Source organism: Ips typographus, unplaced genomic scaffold (genome assembly GCF_016097725.1).
Source record: "Ips typographus isolate SLU unplaced genomic scaffold, UJ_Ityp_2.0 IpsContig33, whole genome shotgun sequence".
NCBI classification, from domain to species: Eukaryota; Metazoa; Arthropoda; class Insecta; order Coleoptera; family Curculionidae; genus Ips; species Ips typographus.
This window is the reverse complement of record NW_028098572.1, coordinates 600,117-622,631: the sequence shown is the minus strand read 5'-3', so window position 1 is coordinate 622,631 and position 22,515 is coordinate 600,117. Positions and strand designations below refer to the sequence as shown.

At 39.9% G+C, this 22,515-nt stretch overlaps 2 protein-coding genes across 2 annotated transcripts; both read left to right on the top strand.

Moving 5' to 3' along the window:
- Positions 1–3,486: 3,486 nt before the first annotated feature.
- LOC145739557 (uncharacterized) lies at positions 3,487–4,104 on the top strand. Its single transcript, XM_081994951.1, has one exon. The coding sequence runs from the start codon at positions 3,487–3,489 to the stop codon at positions 4,102–4,104; it is 618 nt and encodes a 205-aa protein (XP_081851077.1).
- Positions 4,105–4,652: 548 nt separating this feature from the next.
- LOC145739556 (uncharacterized) lies at positions 4,653–21,780 on the top strand. The gene is made up of 6 exons (XM_081994950.1): positions 4,653–4,795; positions 20,774–20,968; positions 21,033–21,101; positions 21,214–21,273; positions 21,327–21,506; positions 21,549–21,780. Exons 1-6 carry the CDS (start codon positions 4,653–4,655, stop codon positions 21,778–21,780), a joined length of 879 nt encoding a protein of 292 aa, XP_081851076.1.
- Positions 21,781–22,515: the final 735 nt, after the last annotated feature.

Sequence of the window (22,515 nt, the reverse complement as noted above, 5' to 3'; positions counted from 1 at the left end):
AAACTATTTTTATAATAAACGAGGCTTGCCTGTGACCTAGGTTGTTTCTCTACCATCCCTCACTACGCACCCCTAAACGTGACAATATGATAACTCGCTGTTAGAATCTAGGTTAAAGGATATAATTTGGGGTTTAGTTGGTGGTGTTATTAAGTGTTGTTGTCGCTTTCGAAAAGTTGGTGAAAATTTCCTTCTTGAGGGACTGTTGAACAGATTCCTCAGGCATTGTTTCTTGAAAAAAATTATTTTCGGTTTGTTCATTGACGGTTCCGTCAAGATAATATGTACTTGGATTTTCACATTGGTAATTAGATAGACATTGATCGTATATAGGGTCTAATTTGGTATTGTATACTTCTTTAATGACTGGCATATTCCGGGGACGGAAGTTTGAAGAGAAAGGACCTAGTCTTGAACCGTAATTAGATCTGTTTGCATTGGAACCAAAGCTTCGTTGTGTACATACGGACATAGGTGTCGGCTTAGGTAATTGTTTCGAAGGGTCAGGTTTAAAAACATTCGTTGGCTTATTACCAAAAACTTGCGAATTTAGAAAGAATCTTTGAGGTCGTGCGTTAGGGTTAGGTGTGATATTAATTGGTTGAGACGGAAAAGATTAGAACTCAGAGAGGGGTTCTAAAGGATCCCTCAAGAGGCAAATGCAGCCTGGCATGACGCCTCCTGAGGGGAAATTGGGCAAGCGGCGTCGAGGGGCTGACACGTCCCAAGGCGCCAGCTATTCCCTAATTGTTGCTGAGGACAGGGACCTGCAGGTCGTCGTGACCAGGGAGGTAAATCCAGACTTGGGCTTCAACGTCGACCAACTGGCAGAGTTCCTGGACGCAGCGGGGGAAGTCGTCCCCTCAGAAGGAGGCATGGCCGTCCAGTTCCTCTCCACAAGATTGTGGAGGGGACAAATTCTGGTGACGGCGGCCAACCAAACATCGAGGAGGTGGCTTCTAGAGACACTTCCTCTCATTCGACCATGGGGACCGGATGTGCCACTCGTCGCCGCTGATCCCGAAAGGTTTCGGCTGCGGAGGGCCACGCTCTGGATCCCCGGAAAAAAGCACCCGTCGACTGAGATCGCGATGGCTCGGCTGGCTAGCCAGAATCCGAGCCTGGGGTGCTCAGGATGGCGGGTGTGGAGTAGGAAGGAGGAGCCCACAGGCCTCTCGCCGGTAGTGGGGATCGGGGAAAACTCGGTCGCCGCGCTGGCGGGGATCGGGAACCGTCCTTTCTATGGACTGACGAGGGCGAGGCTGTTAATTCTCTCGCCCTCGAGAAATGAAAACGAGGGTGGTACCTCAGAGGCAAGTAGTCAGCCCCTCGCTCCTGTCGAAGGACAGGGGCAGGTCGCGGCTGTCACCGTCTCGGAGGCTACCTCGGGGACAACCCTGGAGTCGGTGGGGGAGCCCGTGAGAGCGGGACTTCCCCCCGGTTCAGGGGAGACGGGAGAAACCGAGGCCATGGGCGGGGCGCTGGATAGCGCCTCGATACCGGGAGCCAGGGGACATACCGCCTCGTCGGACGAGGAGTCTTCTGATTCGGAAGGTGGTCAGAACATGACTGTGGTCGAACGAGAGTAGGGCGCGCAGGCTCAATGATAGATAATATTTTTATCGCACTAATGGATAAAACGCGCTTTATTCAGATAAACCTTCAGCACGGGAGAGCCTCAACGGCGCTCCTCTGTAGGGCCAGCAGTCTGTCATCGACCTTACGATCTGCGGTGGGCCCTTAAAACTACAAGTAAAGCGATGGTGCGTGTCGGAGGAGGATTCCCTCTGCGATCACCGACACATCCTTTTCGATGTCGAGGGGATAAGCACAATCCCCTCTTTCATTTACAGGAACCCCCGGACTACTGACTGGAGCCTCTACAGCGATGAGCTGGCCAGTAGGATAAGGGTCATGTATAAAAGGACGCGCACGGCAGAGGACGTTGAGGCCTCGGTCGAGGAACTCAACGCCGCCGTACTAGCGTCATACGAGCACAACTGCCCGGCTAAGGAACGGGTAGTTGGAGGAACGCCATGGTGGAACTCTCTCTTAGAGAGACACCGTAAGAAGGTCCGTAAGCTTTTTAACAAAGCAAAAAGGATCAATACTGTAGAACACTGGGACAACCACAAGTTGGCTCAAAAGCTCTACAAGAAAGCGATACGAGACTCCCGTAGAGATACGTGGAGGTACTGCTCGGACATTTAGGACACCACTGAGGCGTCCAGATTAACGCGGATCCTCAGGAGGGAGTCGTGCTTGCGCCTGGGCTCTGTGGCCCGGCCGGAGGGGGGCTTTAACGAGACATCGGAGGAGACCCTAGGCATCATGCTTGGGACTCACTTCCCGGGGTCGAGTTAGGTAAGGCCAATACTCACGGATAGCGGAAAGTGTGACGTACGGGCAGACCGTGCGTTTGCAGACCGTATCGTTAGTTTTGAAAGGGTAAAATGGGCTATATGCTCGTTTGCCCCGTTTAAGTCGCCGGGGACTGACGGTATCTTTCCGGCGCTTCTCCAGAGGAGCCCGGAGGAGATGACCCTGGTCCTGCTGGGGATATTTAGGCGATCGCTCACTCTGGGGTACATCCCTGAGGCCTGGAGAAGAGTGAGAGTCGTGTTCATTCCTAAGCCGGGAAAGGCGGATTATTCTAATCCGAAATCATTTCACTCTCGAGCTTCATGTTGAAGACTCTTGAGCGCATTGTGGACCGTCATATTAAGGAGGAGCTGCTCACTGTGGCTCCTCTACATGAGAAGCAATACGCTTACAGGGCGGGTAGGTCTACGGAGGCCGCACTTTATCACCTCGTACAGAGGCTGGAGAAGGGCAGAGCGCCCGGATGCGCCACCCTGGCGGTGTTTGTGGATATAGAGGGGGCGTTTGACAACACCTCCTTTACATCGATATGCCAAGCCCTTGAGCGACGTGGGGCCCATCCGGTGGTTGCCGGGTGGGTGAAAACCATGTTGTCCAACCGTTTGGTTTTTGCGGAGCTCAACGCAGTCACGTCGGTGGCGTGGGTCGCCAGGGGATGCCCCCAAGGGGGCGTTCGATCAACACAGGTTTGGTGTGAGGGGGAGGGGCTTTCTGTGAACCCGGAAAAAGTGGAAGTCGTCATCTTTACGAGACGACGAAAACTCGGGCCGTTGCCGGACTTAAATCTGTTCGGCCACATTCTGGGGTACAAATCCCAGGTCAAATACCTAGGGGTCCTAGGAGAGGGAGGACTGGAATTTTTTTCAAAACTCTATCCTCCCGTCGCATGGAGACGTCTGGTTTACAGATGGATCCAAAACCGTGACGGGGGCAGGGGCAGGTGTGTATGGTGCAACTTCGGGGACGAGGCTTAGCTTCCCTCTAGGCTGCCACTGTACCATCTTCCAGGCCGAGATCTTTGCGATCATCCGATGCGGAGAGTTTATTTTAAACTCACCGCTATACCGGAAAGATATATTTATCTGTACGGACAGCAAGGCAGCAATGGCTGCCTTAAATTCAACGACGTCTGCGCTGGTGCTGGAGTGTAAGAAAACACTCTTGTCGCTTGCGCGGATGGCCAAGGTACGCCTAACTTGGGTCCCAGGGCACTCCGGTGTTAGGGAAAACGAGGAGGCGGACAGGTTGGCCCTATGTGGCTCCAAAGAGAGACCCGTAGGGCCCGAACCTATTGTAGGACTTGCCCGTGCGGTCGGATCCGCCATTGTGGACCGTATCTTCTGGCAAAGATCCGATATTGCTTGGGAGGAGGCCGGAGGCATGCGGCAGTCGCGATGTCTCATGGGCTTCTTTTCAAGGAACAAGTCGAAGTCACTGATGGAATTATCCAGAAAGGACCTCAGATGTGTGACAGGACTTCTCACGGGTCACTGTCAGATGAGAAGACACAAGCACATTCTGGGTCTGTCACAGGATCCGATATGTCGCTTGTGTCTGGAAGACGAGGAAACTCCGATAAATGTTCTCACACAGTGCCCGGCACTTGCGAAGATCAGAAAAGAGCTTTGGGGTAAGAGTGTGATCAACCCCTTAGATATTCAAGGTACCCGGCCAAGGAGGCTCTGCAGCTTTGTCAGAGCCACCGAATTGGAGGGGTACTAGCTTGTGATGGGTCACAATGGGCCCGGCTAGCGGCCTAAGTGTCTTCTCCGTAGGGAGGCCATCTAACTACATTCATTCACCAAGTAGACAATTCAACAAATAGGTATTTTGAAAATTATTTCTATTGGTTCTTCATAAAAATGATCAGAGACTTACAAGTTGCTAAAAACCTGTTTAACTCATTCGAGTGTTACCATCAAATTGTGGTACGCAATTCAGATACTCGGGTTTAAACTGAGCCATATCTGTCATTAAATTATTTGTACTAGAAATTGGTAATACAACTGTTCCCGTTTCAAGAACTTTTTTAAGATTTTCTTCAAAAACTTTAATATTAAAATTAGATTTTGTATTACTATTAATGCTTTCTTGCACTTTCCGACCGAAAAGCGGAGTCAGAGTCACTTAAAGGTTCGATATTACTAATAGATAAATTATTCAGTAAATCAGATAAAGTGTTTTCACTTTCTGTCATTGAGAAAAATTGCACTTACATAGCTAGTGAATTCTTCATGCTGGTTATAGGCGGTAAGAATTTTTTTGTAGCCATGTCGTCCACTTCCAAATTCCCGTCTACCTGCGAACTCGATCAAGCCTTTGATCGAACTGGATCCCATACCGCTAATATCCAAATAGTCGTCAATGGCGATTTTGGTCCAATTTCGATTTTAGGAGCCCGCGAAATCGATGGGTAGATTTCCACGATAACGACTTATTGACCGTTCGCTTCACTGGTAGGTGCTTTTCGCGATAAAAATACCTGATTTTGTGATTGCTAATTAACTCGGAAAATCAATACACGATGTACTGAATTTTGGCAATCCTACCGACTGCGCCACTTAAGATTTGTGATTGAACGATGCCGTTTTCAAAAACTAACTTTTATTACTAAAATCAGAAATTACAAACTAAAGAAATAATACGTCTTAACAAATACAAGGCTAGACTCTCACTGCCTTAATACAAATTTTAATAAAATAATGAAAAATAATTATGGCCGATTCCCAGCAAACTAGTCAGCAGTATAATGGCTAGCTAGCAGGATTCCTGGAATAGGTTGCCTCATAACTCATGGAAAATACTGTGTAATGACAGAAGAAGACGCATTGGGCAAAGCATACAAAATAGCTTTTAAAAACTAAAAATAAAACACAGTAAGGTTCCAACGCAGGTAGTCCATGAACAAGTGATATAGCTCTTTCCCCAAAAAGAACACATTAGATGGCCAGCCATTGGTGTAAATCAATATGAGATATGTAGAAGAGTGAGATATGTGAATATGAGAAGAAAAAGCCCCTGGTATCGATAAAATAACAGCTGAAGTAATAAAAGAGTTTGTTAATACTGTTACGATTTTCCCGTGGGTTCACACAAAGTCAGTTTAACTCAACAATTAATAACTTTATTAATACTTCAAAACACTCCGTACAATAATTAACACAGCTACTAAAAACACTACTACAATTCCACAATTATTCCGCTATTTAAACTTTACCGCGTTCCCAAATTCACTACTACTGCGGTCGAGACCGCGTCTTTTATATTCGCAAACCACGTTCTAGAATGACCGCGAAACGCTTCGCGGGTTGCCTTGATCATTCAAGAATATTCCAGGTAGCGCTTCCTAACTGTGGCCTACTTTAATACGCGCCCGGCCAGATATTGCGGCGCATCGGTTTCATCCCGAGGCGAGCGCTCGTTAAGAAGTATCGAGCATAGTAGGCCCAGACCGTAACACTGCCCCCCTCTTAAAGCTGATCGTTCCGATCCGCTTCATCTAATCCCTGGTATTTCTTGAGTATGTCCAGATGGACAATTTTCATCTTGCCTTTGGGGCTGGTACACGATGTCGTTTAACCTTTTTACCACATTGTAAGGTCCCTCCCAAACAGGTGTTAATTTCGGTGATTTGCCTTTCTTCCTCTGAGGGTTAAACAACCAAACTTTATCATCCTTCTGGAACCCTCCCGAATTGGCCCTCAGATCATAACGAGCTTTCATCTTATCGCTAGCTAGATTCAAACTTTCCCTGACCAGATCATGGATGTTCAGTAATCTGTCTTGCAACTCGTCAACGTAGTTCTCAATGTTCGTGCTTTGGCCTGTTGGAGATCCGAACACCACATCACATGGAAGTCGCAGTTCTCGACCAAACAGAACTTTAGATGGTGACTGTCCCGTTGAGTTGTGGACTGCTGCTCTATAAGCCATCAAGAAGAGCGGAATATGCTGGTCCCAATCTTTCTGATGCTGATCAACAACCTTTGAGAGATGTTGCTCTATGGTCTTATTAAATCTCTCGACCATGCCATCCGACTGAGGATGAAGCGGCGTTGTTCGGGTCTTCCTAATGCCTAGCAGGTCACAGAGCCTCTGAAAGAGCTTGGACTCAAAGTTTCGTCCCTGATCAGAGTGTAACTCCAACGGCACACCAAATCTACTGAAGACATTTTCGACGAGAATATCAGCGACTGTGCTGGCTTCTTGATTTGGAATCGCAAACACCTCAGGCCATTTGCTAAAGTAATCCATGGCAACAAGAATGTACTTGTTGCCTCTGTTGGTCTCAGGAAAAGGCCCAGCAACGTCTATGGCTAAACGTTCGAACGGCAATCCTACGTTGTACTGCTTCATAGGCCCCGGGATCTCGTCTGTGGTCCGTGGCTAGCTGCACAAATGGAACATTGTCGACACCATGATTTCACGTCTTGGCAGTAGTTCACCCAGTAAAAGCGTTGCCGGATTTTGTCCAAAGTCTTATTTACTCCCAAATGAGCACCAGTCTTTCCATTGTGCATTTCCTCCAGTACGTGGTCGACCCTTCCTCTGGGAACTACCAGCTGCTTCCTTATCTCTTTTCCATCGGCACTCTCCCAAGCTCTTTTTAGCAAGCCGCCTTCAACCACAAGCGAGTCCCACTGAGCCCAAAGTGCTTTGAACGTCAGGCCTTTGCTAGAGATTTCTTGCCATGTTGGTCTTGGCTCGCTTTGTTCCTTTCTCAACAACAATGGGCCTATGTCGCTGTCTTCTAGTTGATCCTTCCTAATCTCATCGGGACTCCATTCGTCATCGGTCTTCAGCTGAACTATTCTGATGGACGCAACGCCTTCACGTTGTTCCGCTTTCTGGCAATGTTTGCATTCTTCGGCGCAAGGTCTTCTTGATAGAGCATCTGCGTTATTATGCAGCTTTCCGGGTCGATGCTTGATGTTGAAATTTTTCAAGCCATCTTGCTATGTGTCCTTCCGGTTGTTTCATTCCGAGGAGCCACTTGAGTGCCGCATGGTCAGTCCTTATCAAAATTCCTGTCCGTACAAGTACTTGTGAAAGTGATCGACTGATTTTACTATTGCCAGTAGCTCTTTTCTCGTTACACAGTAGTTCCGTTCTGCTTTGGTAAGTTCCTACTGAAGTATTCTATAACATGTTCTTCCCCGTTTTTGGACTTGAGACAATACAGCTCCAATACCAGAATTACTGGCATCTGTGTCTAAAATGAACTTTCCTTTTGGTTGTGGATAACTGAGGATGGGACTGGAGCAAAGTGATGCCTTTAATCTTCTGAACGCCTGATCACATTGGGTATTCCAACAGTAGGGTGTTTTGTCCTCAGTAAGTTGATGTAGCGGAGCTGCGATGTTGGCAAATCCTTCCACAAACCGTCTGTAGTAGGTGGCAAGTCCTAGAAAGCTTCTGAGTTCGTGTTTATCCTTTGGTACTGGCCATTCTCTAATTGCTTGGATCTTCTTGTCGTCCGTCTGGATTCCGTCGACCGTCACCACATGCCCAAGGAATTCGACTTGCTTTGGAAGTACCAACACTTTTTGGCGTTCAATCGAAGATGGGCACCACCTATTCTAGCAAATACTTCTTGCAAGTTGTCCAGATGTTCTTCAAAAGTTTTTCCATCACCATGATATCGTCCAGATAAACCAAGCAAGTCTTCCAGTTAAGGCCACGAAGCACAATTTCCATTAGTCTTTCAAACGTAGCAGGAGCATTACAAAGTCCGAAGGGCATCACATTGAATTGGTACAGCCCATTTCCAGCAGAAAAAGCAGTCTTCTCCTTATCTTGCTTCTCAATGCCAACTTGCCAGTACCCACTCTTCAAATCTAAAGTAGAAAACCAACAGGATCCTGCCAAAGTCGTCAGTGTGTCGTCGATACGGGGAAGTGGATAGCTGTCCTTTTTGGTCACGTCATTCAGTTTTCGGTAATCTACACAAAATCTGCTTGATCCATCTTTCTTAGTGACCAGAACAACAGGTGATGACCAAAGGGCTGCAGAATTCTTCTATAACTCCGTCGTCAAGCATCCTGTCCACTAATTCCTGCACTTCCTGTTGTTTGGCTATTGGTAGTCTCCTAGGTGGTTGTCGAATCGGTTGTGCATTGCCGGTGTTAATTCGGTGTTTTACAATGGTAGTTTTTCCCATATTGTTCGGGTGTTCCAAATATGCTACCATGGTCCAAAATCAGTTTCCGAGCCTTCTTCAGTTGTGGTGTTGACAGCTGTTTCCAGGTCTTTTCAAGTTCATTTAAGAGCTTGTTTTCCCCAACTGCTCCTCCTGTTCTGGTAACCCATCGCAATTGGTTATTTTGACTACAGGCTCGAATACCGCAATAATTTCGCCTTTGTTGATTTTTACGTCGTCTGAAAAAATGTTTGCAACTCTTATTGGGACTTCACTTCCTCCATTTACAAGTGATTTCCCAATGAGGCATCTTCCTGGTCGGTCCGGGTTTCGTACAAGTCCAACACAGCTCCCAGAATTCTGCTCCAATTGTCCAATAATTATTTGCTCGGAATTGCCCGCTTATTTTTACTGTCTGAGATGCCAAAACATTAATGGGTGACTCACAGCGGTGACTGGTTGACAGGATGAACTCTTCACTTCCAAACCTTAGGATATTTGTTCGGGATCAAAAGAAATCCATGTTGACGAATCAGGTCCATTCCCAGAATAAATTCATCTTCAATATCCGCTACTAACACAGTGTGGTAAAACGTAATCCTTCCAAGGCAAATCTTGACTGTTATTTCTCCCTAAAACTTTAGCCGATTCTCCAGTCACAGTGCGCAGGAGAATACTTCTTCGTAAAGGCTTAATTTGACTTTTATCCACAAGGTTTGACCGGATCAAAGATACTGCCGCACCGGTATCCAAAGTAAAAGTAACGTTCATCGCATCCACCTTTCCATCTACGTTCAGGCTTCCCATTGATCTACCCAGGCTTCTGATGGAGATAATTCTGGGGGCTTTGTCTTCGCTAGCCAACATTCGCCCCGTAATGTTGACTAGTGGGAGTTTTCCTGGTCCCTCCTGGATGGTTGTACGTCCCTCGTTGGAGAGCGGGACGGTATCCTTACTCGACAATCTCGTTTGATGTGTCCCGTACGTCCGCATCGATAACACTCCACTCTAGTGATCGGGCGTGACCGTTCTAACTGTGTGGACTGGCCATTTGCTAATGCTGCCATTTGTTGCACTATTTGGCCGAACATTGATTCAATTTTATTCATTGGTGTAGCAGCATGATCGGCTGGCGGTTCTCTCTCCTCTTGAATAGTCACGGCCCTGATCCTTGGCTTTAAGTCATTGCACGCAGCTTCAACTTCCAGCGCTCGAACTAGTAATTCGCTGCTGTTACTTCCTTTGAACATCTTCAGCATTTTCTTTACTTCCAGATCTCGAATCCCATCTACAAAACACTGTGCCACAAGTTCTTCTTGGAAGCCAGATGCACAAGGCGACGAATTTCGGCCTCAAACTCTTGTAAATTTTCACCAGTTTTCTGCAGTCTTGCCTTTAATTGTGTTTGGTACACTCCTTTCCTATGCTGATCCCCATAACGTCGTTCTAATGCAGCTACTAATGCGTCATAGTTGCTTTGTTGGGCGATAGGCAGAGTCTGTAACAGCTCCAATGCAGGTCCTCGTAATGCCACCACCAGTGCTACAGCCTTTTCCTCGTTACTCCATCGATTTGCATTTGCAGCGGCCTCAAATTGGAGTTGGTACGTTGCCCATGAAGTTTGACCATCGTATAATAAATGAATAACTCTCCTCAACCAACTTATAGAACATATCTCCAACAATTTATTATGTTTATATTTCAATAATATACAGGGTGTCTTAGAAATAAGTACCGTAAATTTAGGGATAAACTGAGCTGGCCCAAATATGAAAAAAGTTTAAAATATACGTGGATCCGAAAACTCTTCGTTTTCGAGATATAGAGAGTCAAACACTCTAAAAAATACAAAACTATAAACTTCTGCAAAGCCGTCTCATCAATTTAACTCAAACTTTGTGGGTAGTGAATGGTTGTTTATTTTCAATAATTTTATATATTTTTTAAATACATTTATTTGTTTTATTCTATTATTCTTTATTTATTAATACATGTATTTCTGAGACACCCTGTAATTTTTATATTTTATTAGGAAAATAAGTGTGTTTGTGTCATTTCATACACATTTTTATTGAACAAATAGTTTTATAAAATGATGAGTCAATAGAGCCCGTTTATGTGCCTGATTTTATGTACTTTATTTGTAACTGGATTATACACATTTAAAATAAAACAAAAACCTACGATGTTTTCAATTTGTCAATGACGTTGAGAATTACTTTATTTTACTAGTACTATTAGGTCTACTAGTTTTTATTAGGTTAGGTGAGGTATTATTGTAACTCGTATTGGGTGTTTCAACCACGGAGTATAGCACTCATAACAAAAATAATTGTAAAGTAGGCGTCGTGACATAAGATGACAATGTAATAGAAAAGTTTGACCCTTACACTTTGACTCTTATACCTTCACTAAACTGATGTTTGAAAATAATAATTAAATTTATAAAGATTTGTGTAAAGTATAAACCTGTTTTCGTTTTAATTATGTTACTTTATTTGCAAATAAATACACAGAACGTTAAAGATATATATTTTTCGCGTTTCTATCACCTCCATAATTTTTTTAGTAAATTTCCGAGTCGACACTACTAGATTATGAGTTGATGCACAAGCCGTTGCGCTAGTCACCTAGTGCTTTAACTGAAAGGAAATATATAGTATAAGTATAAAAAATACCATGCCTACTTGGTTTTTCTTCCATCCCACCATTGTTTATTTGAACAGACCAATCCCATCCACCGATTTGTTAAAGTCGAACGCAAAAGGGCTCCTCTCTCCCCTACACCCTTTCCAATCCCATCCACGGATTTGTTAAAGTCGAACGCAAAAGGGCTCCTCTCTCCCCTACACCCTTTCCAATCCCATCCACTGATTTGTTAAAGTCGAATGCAAAAGGGCTCCTCTCTCCCCTACACCCTTTCCAATCCCATCCACCGATTTGTTAAAGTCGAACGCAAAAGGGCTCCTCTCTCCCCTACACCCTTTCCAATCCCATCCACCGATTTGTTAAAGTCGAACGCAAAAGGGCTCCTCTCTCCCCTACACCCTTTCCAATCCCATTCCACCGATTTGTTAAAGTCGAACGCAAAAGGGCTCCTCTCTCCCCTACACCCTTTCCAATCCCATCACCGATTTGTTAAAGTCGAACGCAAAAGGGCTCCTCTCTCCCCTACACCCTTTCCAATCCCATCCACCGATTTGTTAAAGTCGAACGCAAAAGGGCTCCTCTCTCCCCTACACCCTTTCCAATCCCATCCACCGATTTGTTAAAGTCGAACGCAAAAGGGCTCCTCTCTCCCCTACACCCTTTCCAATCCCATCCACTGATTTGTTAAAGTCGAACGCAAAAGGGCTCCTCTCTCCCCTACAACCCCTTTCCAATCCCATCCACTGATTTGTTAAAGTCGAACGCAAAAGGGCTCCTCTCTCCCCTACACCCTTTCTAATCCCATCCACCGATTTGTCGGTCAAGTCGAACGCAAAAAACGGTTTACGGCTTGAAATTTTGACAGAGTTTACAAATAAAATTTTCCGGTTCAGTAAATGAAGAATCTTATTCATAAATGCAATTTTGATGCCACCAGCGGTTACACATTTCACACAATAAAGATTTTGAATTAGACTCATTTGTATCATTGCCGCATTTTAGGCATAACTCTTTCATATTTCCTGCAGAATTAATAATAAAATTTTGAATTTCGAGTCTATATATATTTGCATCAAAAATGTTTGAATTTATACTTTCTTGTGATAAATAACATTTACTTATATATATCAGAAATACTCCACAATTATACGAATCTTTTTGCTGAGGAACTGCAATGCTCTCCAAAACGTATTTTGTTGGTTTCTTATGTGAAGGAAATTTTTTATTAAATATCTGTATAAAGTGCTCGAATTAATTTTTTTTTCTCAATTTTTTCTTTGAGGTTACTAGGGTTTTCTGCCGAATTTAAATATTGAAATGTCCCTTTTTGAAAATTTACGTACACCAAAGTCCAGTGCTGGCCCTCTCTGGTTTATAGGAATTAAAATTTCTGTGGCTTTTTTCTAATAATGCCAAGTTTGCATCTTTTGCTTTGGGTATAATACCTTCAGAGTTCTGCTGAGGAAATATAGTCGTTCCTTCGTACCAAGATAGCACAGTAATGTTAGAATTTAACTGCATTTTATATTGTTCCAAAACTAAGTCTATAGCAATATTATCCAGCCAGTATATGTCAGTATTCATCTCGTCCGATTGAGGTATTTTTAAAGTTGAAAACTTTCGTAGTTAATAAATTGATGCCTAAAACCTGCTACTTTGAAACTTGCTCACTACAAAATTAATATTGATGTTTTGCTGATAATATCTAATGTCATTTACAAGCCCATTACATAAAAATTTTAAATTTGTAAAATCGTTTTAATTTGCTGAAATCTTTTTGCTTAAGATAAATTTTACTGTTAGCTGCCTTATAATACGAACCAATCTTCTTTATTCTTTTAGACCAACTTTCTATATGTTCCTTTCGTTTTCTTTTATTTACACCGCACGATTTTCTACTAATCTGAAATTGTACCGTCCGATGTGTAGCCAAAACATACTCCCGTACTTTCCTACAAAACCTTGAAGGTTTTTGTCGCAGTTGTTCTGAAGGATTTCATTTTTTAAGTAATTAAATAATTTTCTATTGGCGCATTCGACATTCGCGGTTTTACTATAATTGCCGTCCACAAAGGCAAATAAGTAACGTATCTTTTTAATAGAATATTTAAAAAAATCGGATTATAATATTTATTCAGATTATTATCGCCATCGTTACATATAGTTTTTGAAATACCCTCTCTAATTGAGGAAAAGTTCAAAAAGAACTTCGATTTACTATAGAAATTATCTCTTTGATCAAAAATTGTTGGTTTTTTTCGGCTTCGTCTGAATAAATTCATCCTTTAGAGTACGTGCGAGTGGACGTTAAGTTCTAATATACATTTTTCTGCGTTTTCCACTGATAAGCAGTTAAATTTCGAGTCAAGTAAAATGGTGAGGTATTCAAAAAACATTTCTAACTCATGAATGTTGCTCATGGTGGTCATTGAGGCTAAAGTTTCTTTGAGTAAATCCTAACATTTTTTTCTTTAAAATGTTCATTTACTAATGATGAAAAAAATTTTCATCATATGGGCGCAACACAACTGTATTGGAGTAATATTGCTGTTAATAGAAATATTTTTGTAACTTAATTCATAACAATAGTTAATGTACACTAAGAGTGTCTGTTCATTAAACGAATTACATACGGCATGTATTTCCGCAAGAGAAAAATCTGTCACTATTCGATCAAAAATTGGCCAACTATTTTTAAATTTAAGCCAATAACTTTTAAATTTTAATAACCAGTTACCTATTGAATTGGTATCATGAGTGGACGAGATTAATTCGATCACTGGACATACGCATCTGTTACCCAATTTGGCGGATCCGATTTGAATAACACCGGCGTAGTATAATATGCGCTTCTCGGTTTCGAACCCTTCAAATATAGATGGCTGTCTTACTACAGTTCCAGTGGCGTCCAAGAAATAAAACTGTTTTCTTATTTTCTGATTTTTTCATTTCGTGAATTATCATTTCATTTTGTTCCTTGCTAAATATGTATACAGTTAGTGGTTCGCCAGTAAACTGTATATACTCTCTAGTACTCTACCTAGCAGATGAATGTCTATTTTATCGTCATCGTCCCGGTCTTTCCTTCCTTTAAATTCCGATTTTATATTTTATAAACACTATCAGATTTTATTCCTTGCAGATTTTTTGATTCTAATAATGTTGTATCCGCAACAAGCACGTTTCGCATTCTTATCTGAACCATATTTTTATCAGAATACAGTTTTCCAACTAAATTTCTTTCAACTCCTCTTACTTGTCGCGTTAAGTTATCCGTGTGTGAGAAATTAAACGAAGAACTATATACCTTAAATTCGTATAAACCGGTCACTGTAGGGTTAATTAAATTGCAAACTACTTTAAATGTTTTACAAGAGTAATGCCCGCATACCCGTAAACTTTAATCGATTTTAAATTAATTCGATAAGATTTACTATAAAATGACACGTGCTATTGACTTCTTTTATTTTTTCCTTTAGAAAATACACATAAACACCTTCTTCAAATTTTAACTGCCCCGTTGCATCACAAATAAATGTCATTTCTTCGAGGTCGCATTTGGAAACAAAAAAACTCCCTTCAAATATAGGACAATTAAAAGAAAATTTTCGAGAACTGTTTAAACTTTCATTTGAAGGATTAAAAATATTATTTGTATTTTGAGGTAAAATTTTGACAGAATTTGAATTTTTCCGTTGTACGTCAAAGAATGTTTTTTCCGCATATTGCGGCACGTCAATTTCGTCATCCGTGAGATAATTATTTTCCTGTCTCTCTTTGCGCAAAAAAATGGTACCCTTTTCAACAATTTCCGATTTTTCTACAATTTCTGTTCCCGTAATAGTGCTTGAAAAAGTTTCTTCGTGCAATATAAAAAACAACCTAATTATCCCTGAATTTTTAAGCAAAACCCGTTTAACATTTCTACGATATTCGTACGTGTCCGCCCCGTAAGTATCAATAGCAGCTTGTCGCATTATTTCAGAATCTAATGACAAGTTGCATGCATCACTGTAAGAATGCCCCGATTGACTAAACAAACGCGTGATTTTTTGAAAATCCGTTTAATTTTACGAGAAGTCATATTAAAAACAAAATAAAAACACAGTCACAAAACATGCAATAATAAAAAAACTACTACTACTTAGTAGACACTTTATGGCCAACCAAATACCAAACTCAAACAAACAATAAAAAAACTGTAAACATGCACAAACACACTGAACTTTAAAGTATTAACGAAAAAAATCTACAATCTACTATAACACATGCAGGTATTAAAAACAAATAAAAAAAAACTAATTATGATCTAAACGAAATACTAGTAAATCGTAATATCTAATCTACAAAATCGTGCAGGGTTAACTTGCGTATTTCCAAATATCAAAAATGTAAATGCTAGAAAGTCGCTCTTATATTCGCTAACAAAACCAATTCAACCACTTTGTCAGATATATTTAGAGCAACTAAACTAAGCCTAAAAACGTTTAAAACAAAAGCATACCCACAAGACGTGAGGAAAAGAAATAAATAATACGATATGACTCTTATTCTTTCTAGACAATTTTTATATAGGCTTTGCCAATTTTTCGGCGGTTTCCAACGACTTCGGCTTCTTATACGTCGGCTTACATCAAAGAACACCGTCCTGGCGGTGTCTGGATCTAATGTAAACAAACATCACGCGTCAAAATAGAAAACGCTGAGCCTTGCAACAAGCTCCTGGTCAAAGAAGGCAATGTTGCCAATACGAACGTACTTAACCACCAACTGAATTATCTTTCAAAAATGATTTTTTTTTACGATACATCCATAAGAAAATAAGAGTCGGGTTTTCCAAGGTCTTCCAAGAATGTGATAGCTACATGTATCCTACTTGAAAAATCCTTACTATTTTCATCACCGCTCATTTAATTCACCTTACGTCCCTTAAAAGGGTCGGTCTTAAAAGTTGGCCATTCAAAGGTCTCGCCAGAATGTAATAGATATATGTACACTAAGTCCTTTTAGTTAAAAAAACCCCCAGCAACGGTCCATTTTCAACCCTTAAAAACAATTTAAATTGTAAAATGTTTCTACTTTTTCCACCACCTCGCATTTAATTAACCCTCACTCCCTTAAAGTACCCGGCCTTTCAGAGTTTTTGACAGGATATTATTCCTATATCTACCCTTAGTCGATTTAGTGAAAAAAACCCCCAGCAACGGTCCATTTTCAACCCTTAAAAACAATTTAAATTGTAAAATGTTTTTACTTTTCCACCACCTCTCATTTAATTAACCCTCACTCCCTTAAAGTACCCGGCCTTTCTGAGTTTTTGACAGGATAATATTCCTATATCTACCCTTAGTCGATTTAGTGAAAAAAACTCCCAGCAACGGTCCATTTTCAACCCTTAAAAAATGTTTAAACAAAATACTTGGTTTATTTTTCTTACCATTTCCCATTTGATTAACCCTCACTCCCTTAAAGTACCCGGCCTTTCTGAGTTTTTGACAGGATATTATTCCTATATCTACCCTTAGTCGATTTAGTGAAAAAAACCCCCAGCAACGGTCGATGTTCAACCCTTAAAAACAATTTAAATTGTAAAATGTTTCTACTTTTTCCACCACCTCGCATTTAATTAACCCTCACTCCCTTAAAGTACCCGGCCCTTTCTGAGTTTTTGACAGGATATATTCCTATATCTACCCTTAGTCGATTTAGTGAAAAAAATCCCCAGCAACGGTCCATTTTCAACCCTTAAAACAATTTAAATTGTAAAATGTTTCTACTTTTTTCACCACCTCTCATTTAATTAACCCTCACTCCCTTAAAGTACCCGGCCTTTCTGAGTTTTTGACAGGATAATATTCCTATATCTACCCTTAGTCGATTTAGTGAAAAAACTCCCAGCAACGGTCCATTTTCAACCCTTTAAAAAATGTTTTAAACAAATATTGGTTTTATTTTTCTTACCATTTCCCATTTGATAACCCTCACTCCCTTAAAGTACCCGGCCTTTCTGAGTTTTTGACAGGATATTATTCCTATATCTACCCTTAGTCGATTTAGTGAAAAAACCCCCAGCAACGGTCGATGTTCAACCCTTAAAAAAATTAAATTGTTAAAATGTTTCTACTTTTTCCACACCTCGCATTTAATTAACCCTCACTCCCTTAAAGTACCCGGCCTTTCTGAGTTTTTGACAGGATATTATTCCTATATCTACCCTTAGTCGATTTAGTGAAAAAAATCCCCAGCAACGGTCCATTTTCAACCCTTAAAAACAATTTAAATTGTAAAATGTTTCTACTTTTTTCACCACCTCTCATTTAATTAACCCTCACTCCCTTAAAGTACCCGGCTTTTCTGAGTTTTTGACAGGATAATATTCCTATATCTACCCTTAGTCGATTTAGTGAAAAAAACTCCCAGCAACGGTCCATTTTCAACCCTTAAAAATGTTTTTAAACAAAATACTTGGTTTATTTTTCTTACCATTTCCCATTTGATTAACCCTCACTCCCTTAAAGTACCCGGCCTTTCTGAGTTTTTGACAGGATATTATTCCTATATCTACCCTTAGTCGATTTAGTGAAAAAAACCCCCAGCAACGGTCGATGTTCAACCCTTAAAAACAATTTAAATTGTAAAATGTTTCTACTTTTTCCACCACCTCGCATTTAATTAACCCTCACTCCCTTAAAGTACCCGGCCTTTCTGAGTTTTTGACAGGATATTATTCCTATATCTACCCTTAGTCGATTTAGTGAAAAAATCCCCAGCAACGGTCCATTTTCAACCCTTAAAAACAATTTAAATTGTAAAATGTTTCTACTTTTTTCACCACCTCTCATTTAATTAACCCTCACTCCCTTAAAGTACCCGACCTTTCTGAGTTTTTGACAGGATATTATTCCTATATCTACCCTTGGTCGATTTAGCGAAAAAAACCCCCAGCAACGGTCTATTTTCAACCCTTAAAAACAATTTAAATTGTAAAATGTTTCTACTTTTCCACCACCTCGCATTTAATTAACCCTCACTCCTTTAAAGTACCCGGCCTTTCTGAGTTTTTGACAGGATATTATTCCTATATCTACCCTTAGTCGATTTGGAGAAAAAAACCTCCAGCAACGGTCCATTTTCAACCCTTAAAAACAATTTAAATTGTAAAATGTTTCTACTTTTTCCACCACCTCTCATTTAATTAACCCTCACTCCCTTAAAGTACCCGGCCTTTCTGAGTTTTTGACAGGATATTATTCCTATATCTACCCTTAGTCGATTTAGCGAAAAAAACCCCAGCAACGGTCTATTTTCAATCCTTAAAAACAATTTAAATTGTGAAATGTTTCTACTTTTCCACCACCTCGCATTTAATTAACCCTCACTCCTTTAAAGTACCCGGCCTTTCTGAGTTTTTGACAGGATATTATTCCTATATCTACCCTTAGTCGATTTAGCGAAAAAAACCCCCAGCAACGGTCTATTTTCAACCCTTAAAAACAATTTAAATTGTAAAATGTTTCTACTTTTCCACCACCTCGCATTTAATTAACCCTCACTCCTTTAAAGTACCCGGCCTTTCTGAGTTTTTGACAGGATATTATTCCTATATCTACCCTTAGTCGATTTAGCGAAAAAAACCCCCAGCAACGGTCTATTTTCAACCCTTAAAAACAATTTAAATTGTAAAATGTTTCTACTTTTCCACCACCTCGCATTTAATTAACCCTCACTCCTTTAAAGTACCCGGCCTTTCTGAGTTTTTGACAGGATATTATTCCTATATCTACCCTTAGTCGATTTGGTGAAAAAAACCTCCAGCAACGGTCCATTTTCAACCCTTAAAAACAATTTAAATTGTAAAATGTTTCTACTTTTCCACCACCTCGCATTTAATTAACCCTCACTCCTTTAAAGTACCCGGCCTTTCTGAGTTTTTGACAGGATATTATTCCTATATCTACCCTTAGTCGATTTGGTGAAAAAAACCTCCAGCAACGGTCCATTTTCAACCCTTAAAAACAATTTAAATTGTAAAATGTTTCTACTTTTTCCACCACCTCTCATTTAATTAACCCTCACTCCCTTAAAGTACCCGGCCTTTCTGAGTTTTTGACAGGATATATTCCTATATCTACCCTTAGTCGATTTAGCGAAAAAAACCAACAGCAACGGTCTATTTTCAACCCTTAAAAACAATTTAAATTGTAAAATGTTTCTACTTTTTCCACCACCTCTCATTTAATTAACCCTCACTCCCTTAAAGTACCCGGCCTTTCTGAGTTTTTGACAGGATATTATTCCTATATCTACCCTTAGTCGATTTAGTGAAAAAAACCCCCAGCAACGGTCGATGTTCAACCCTTAAAAACAATTTAAATTGTAAAATGTTTCTACTTTTCCACCACCTCGCATTTAATTAACCCTCACTCCTTTAAAGTACCCGGCCTTTCTGAGTTTTTGACAGGATATTATTCCTATATCTACCCTTAGTCGATTTGGTGAAAAAAACCTCCAGCAACGGTCCATTTTCAACCCTTAAAAACAATTTAAATTGTAAAATGTTTCTACTTTTCCACCACCTCGCATTTAATTAACCCTCACTCCTTTAAAGTACCCGGCCTTTCTGAGTTTTTGACAGGATATTATTCCTATATCTACCCTTAGTCGATTTGGTGAAAAAAACCTCCAGCAACGGTCCATTTTCAACCCTTAAAACAATTTAAATTGTAAAATGTTTCTACTTTTTCTACCACCTCTCATTTAATTAACCCTCACTCCCTTAAAGTACCCGGCCTTTCTGAGTTTTTGACAGGATATTATTCCTATATCTACCCTTAGTCGATTTAGCGAAAAAAACCCCCAGCAACGGTCTATTTTCAACCCTTAAAAACAATTTAAATTGTAAAATGTTTCTACTTTTTCCACCACCTCTCATTTAATTAACCCTCACTCCCTTAAAGTACCCGGCCTTTCTGAGTTTTTGACAGGATATTATTCCTATATCTACCCTTAGTCGATTTAGTGAAAAAAACCCCCAGCAACGGTCGATGTTCAACCCTTAAAAAAAACAAGTTTATTAACTTATCTTTGCATCTTTGACTTAATCCTAGAATGATGCACAATAATTACTTAATAATTACTATAATAAATTTTTAATTATTTAATTGTATTTTATATTTCTACAGTAGTTATAGCAAGAGCAGGCTAGACGGGAGAACAAACGGTAGAAAGCGTAAAGTGTAATACGCGCGACCACTGGTGGAAAAACGAACTGCCGATTTCGTTGCCGAGAATCGTTGCTAACATGTCTCCGGTCAATAATATGCCTATTTTTTTTTTAAATTTTGATATTTTGATCTAAATAAACCAGTAATCAAAGCAATGCATGTCATAACTACTTTATTGTTACTTTCCAGAAAATATTGTTTAATTATCATTATGTAGGTCTTATGTGGCGAAAAATGTAAATCAAGCTAGAGAAGGTTTTATTTTTAAGTTAACAATTTTAGGTATTACTCTATTTCACCATATAATAAAAAAAATATGATTAGGATTAGGCAAAGGTTTTTGAAAGCTAAGTAACTAACACTAACATCAATATTTTAGATTCCCTGCCAATGTGGAGAAACGAAATGTTTGGTTTGCTGCATTGGCAATTGACCCAGAAGCCACATTGCCAAAAGTTTCTTTGGTGTGTTCATCCCATTTTCAGCCATCTGATTACCATTATAAATTAGATGGCAGAAAATACCTCAACAGGGATGCTATACCAAAGATGGTTGAATTTCCTGTGTCATCTAGGTAATTTTTTTACTTTTATTTACATTAAAAGCTTCCTGTAATTAAAATATTTCTGATATTTTAGCTCAAGCCCTACTGCTCAAGGTGTTCAAAGTGAAGATGAAAAGTCAGATTCTTTAAGTGGAATTGAAAGGTATGTTTTTTTTAGTTATCGATTTTTTTTGCCTATAAATGAATTGTTTTATTATTCAGAAAAAGTTTTGTTTTGTGATAGGTATGTTTAAACCAAATATTTTTTATTGCAGTCTTCCAAAGGATGAAGAAGTAGATGAAGAGATAAATGTATCTTCAGAGGTGGTTCGATGGTAAACTTAGCCTTTTTTATATTTATAATTGTTATTTAATATTATTCTTTTAGTTTGTCTGTCGATCCTAGAGGATCTTATGGGTTATTAGAATCTCAACCTGGACCGTCTAATATCCAATTTTTCAAACAGCCAGCATCCTCATCTTCGACTTATACGGCCTCCTCAACAAATATACAATTAAGGAGCAAAAGGGAAAAGCATTTAAAAATGAAAAAAGCTTCTTTAAAAAGGTTTGTTCTTCCTTTCTGTTTAAGGTAAATCAATTATACGAGAAAGAGGTATCCAGGTGATTTATCATCAGATGATTTTGATACACCCACTAAGCGCAAAAGAAATTTTGCAACTATAAAGGGTGCTTTGAAACGAAAAAATTTTAAAATTAAATCCCTTCAAAGCCATGTAAGATTTTTGAAACGAAAAATATTTAATCTGAAGGGACTGCTGGATTATTTTAAGCAGAAGTCTTATTTATCTGAGCATTCAGCATCCATTGTAAAGGTGTAAACTTTGTAGGATCAAAGCCTACATCTGATTTTCTTCTAAACTTTAATAATTTATTTGATATTTTTAATTCTAGAGGTAAATGGGCAAAATATATATATAAAAAACGTTTATCGAAAGAAAATGTAGGCCATTTTTTGCCTATTTTCAGGAAACGAAAAATTATATTTTGGGGTTAAAGTTGCAGGGCCGTTTAATAACGGAAACTCGTAGAAAAACCGGATTTGTAGGATTTTTAGTAGCTATTGAGTCACTTAAATCTCTGTATCAGGAAACAGTAGAAGAAGCTTCAGTTTTAAAATATATAGCTACATATAGATTATCTCAAGACCATTTAGAACTATTTTTTGGTGCAATAAGAAGTAAGGGAGGTTTTAATAATAATCCTACTGCTCGGCAGTTTCAGGCAGCATATAAGCGCTTACAGGTCAAACTTGAATTGTCTGGATCAAGTTCTGCAAATATTTCTGATTTGGAAAATATCACTATATTAAACTGTAGTGGTATTACCAAGTCAGAGGAAGGTGAAAACTTGGAAGCTACTGAGGCTTTCATTGAATTAGAGAGCAAAATAAATGAAGATATTAATAGGTACAAGTATTTAAATTCTCAAACTTGGGATTTAACACTATATGCTGAAGATATAGTGGGATATATTTCAGGATTTATTTTAAGAAAACTTAAAAACTGTGTATCCTGCCCAAAATGCTTAACTTTGTTGGAAAGTGATATATCAAC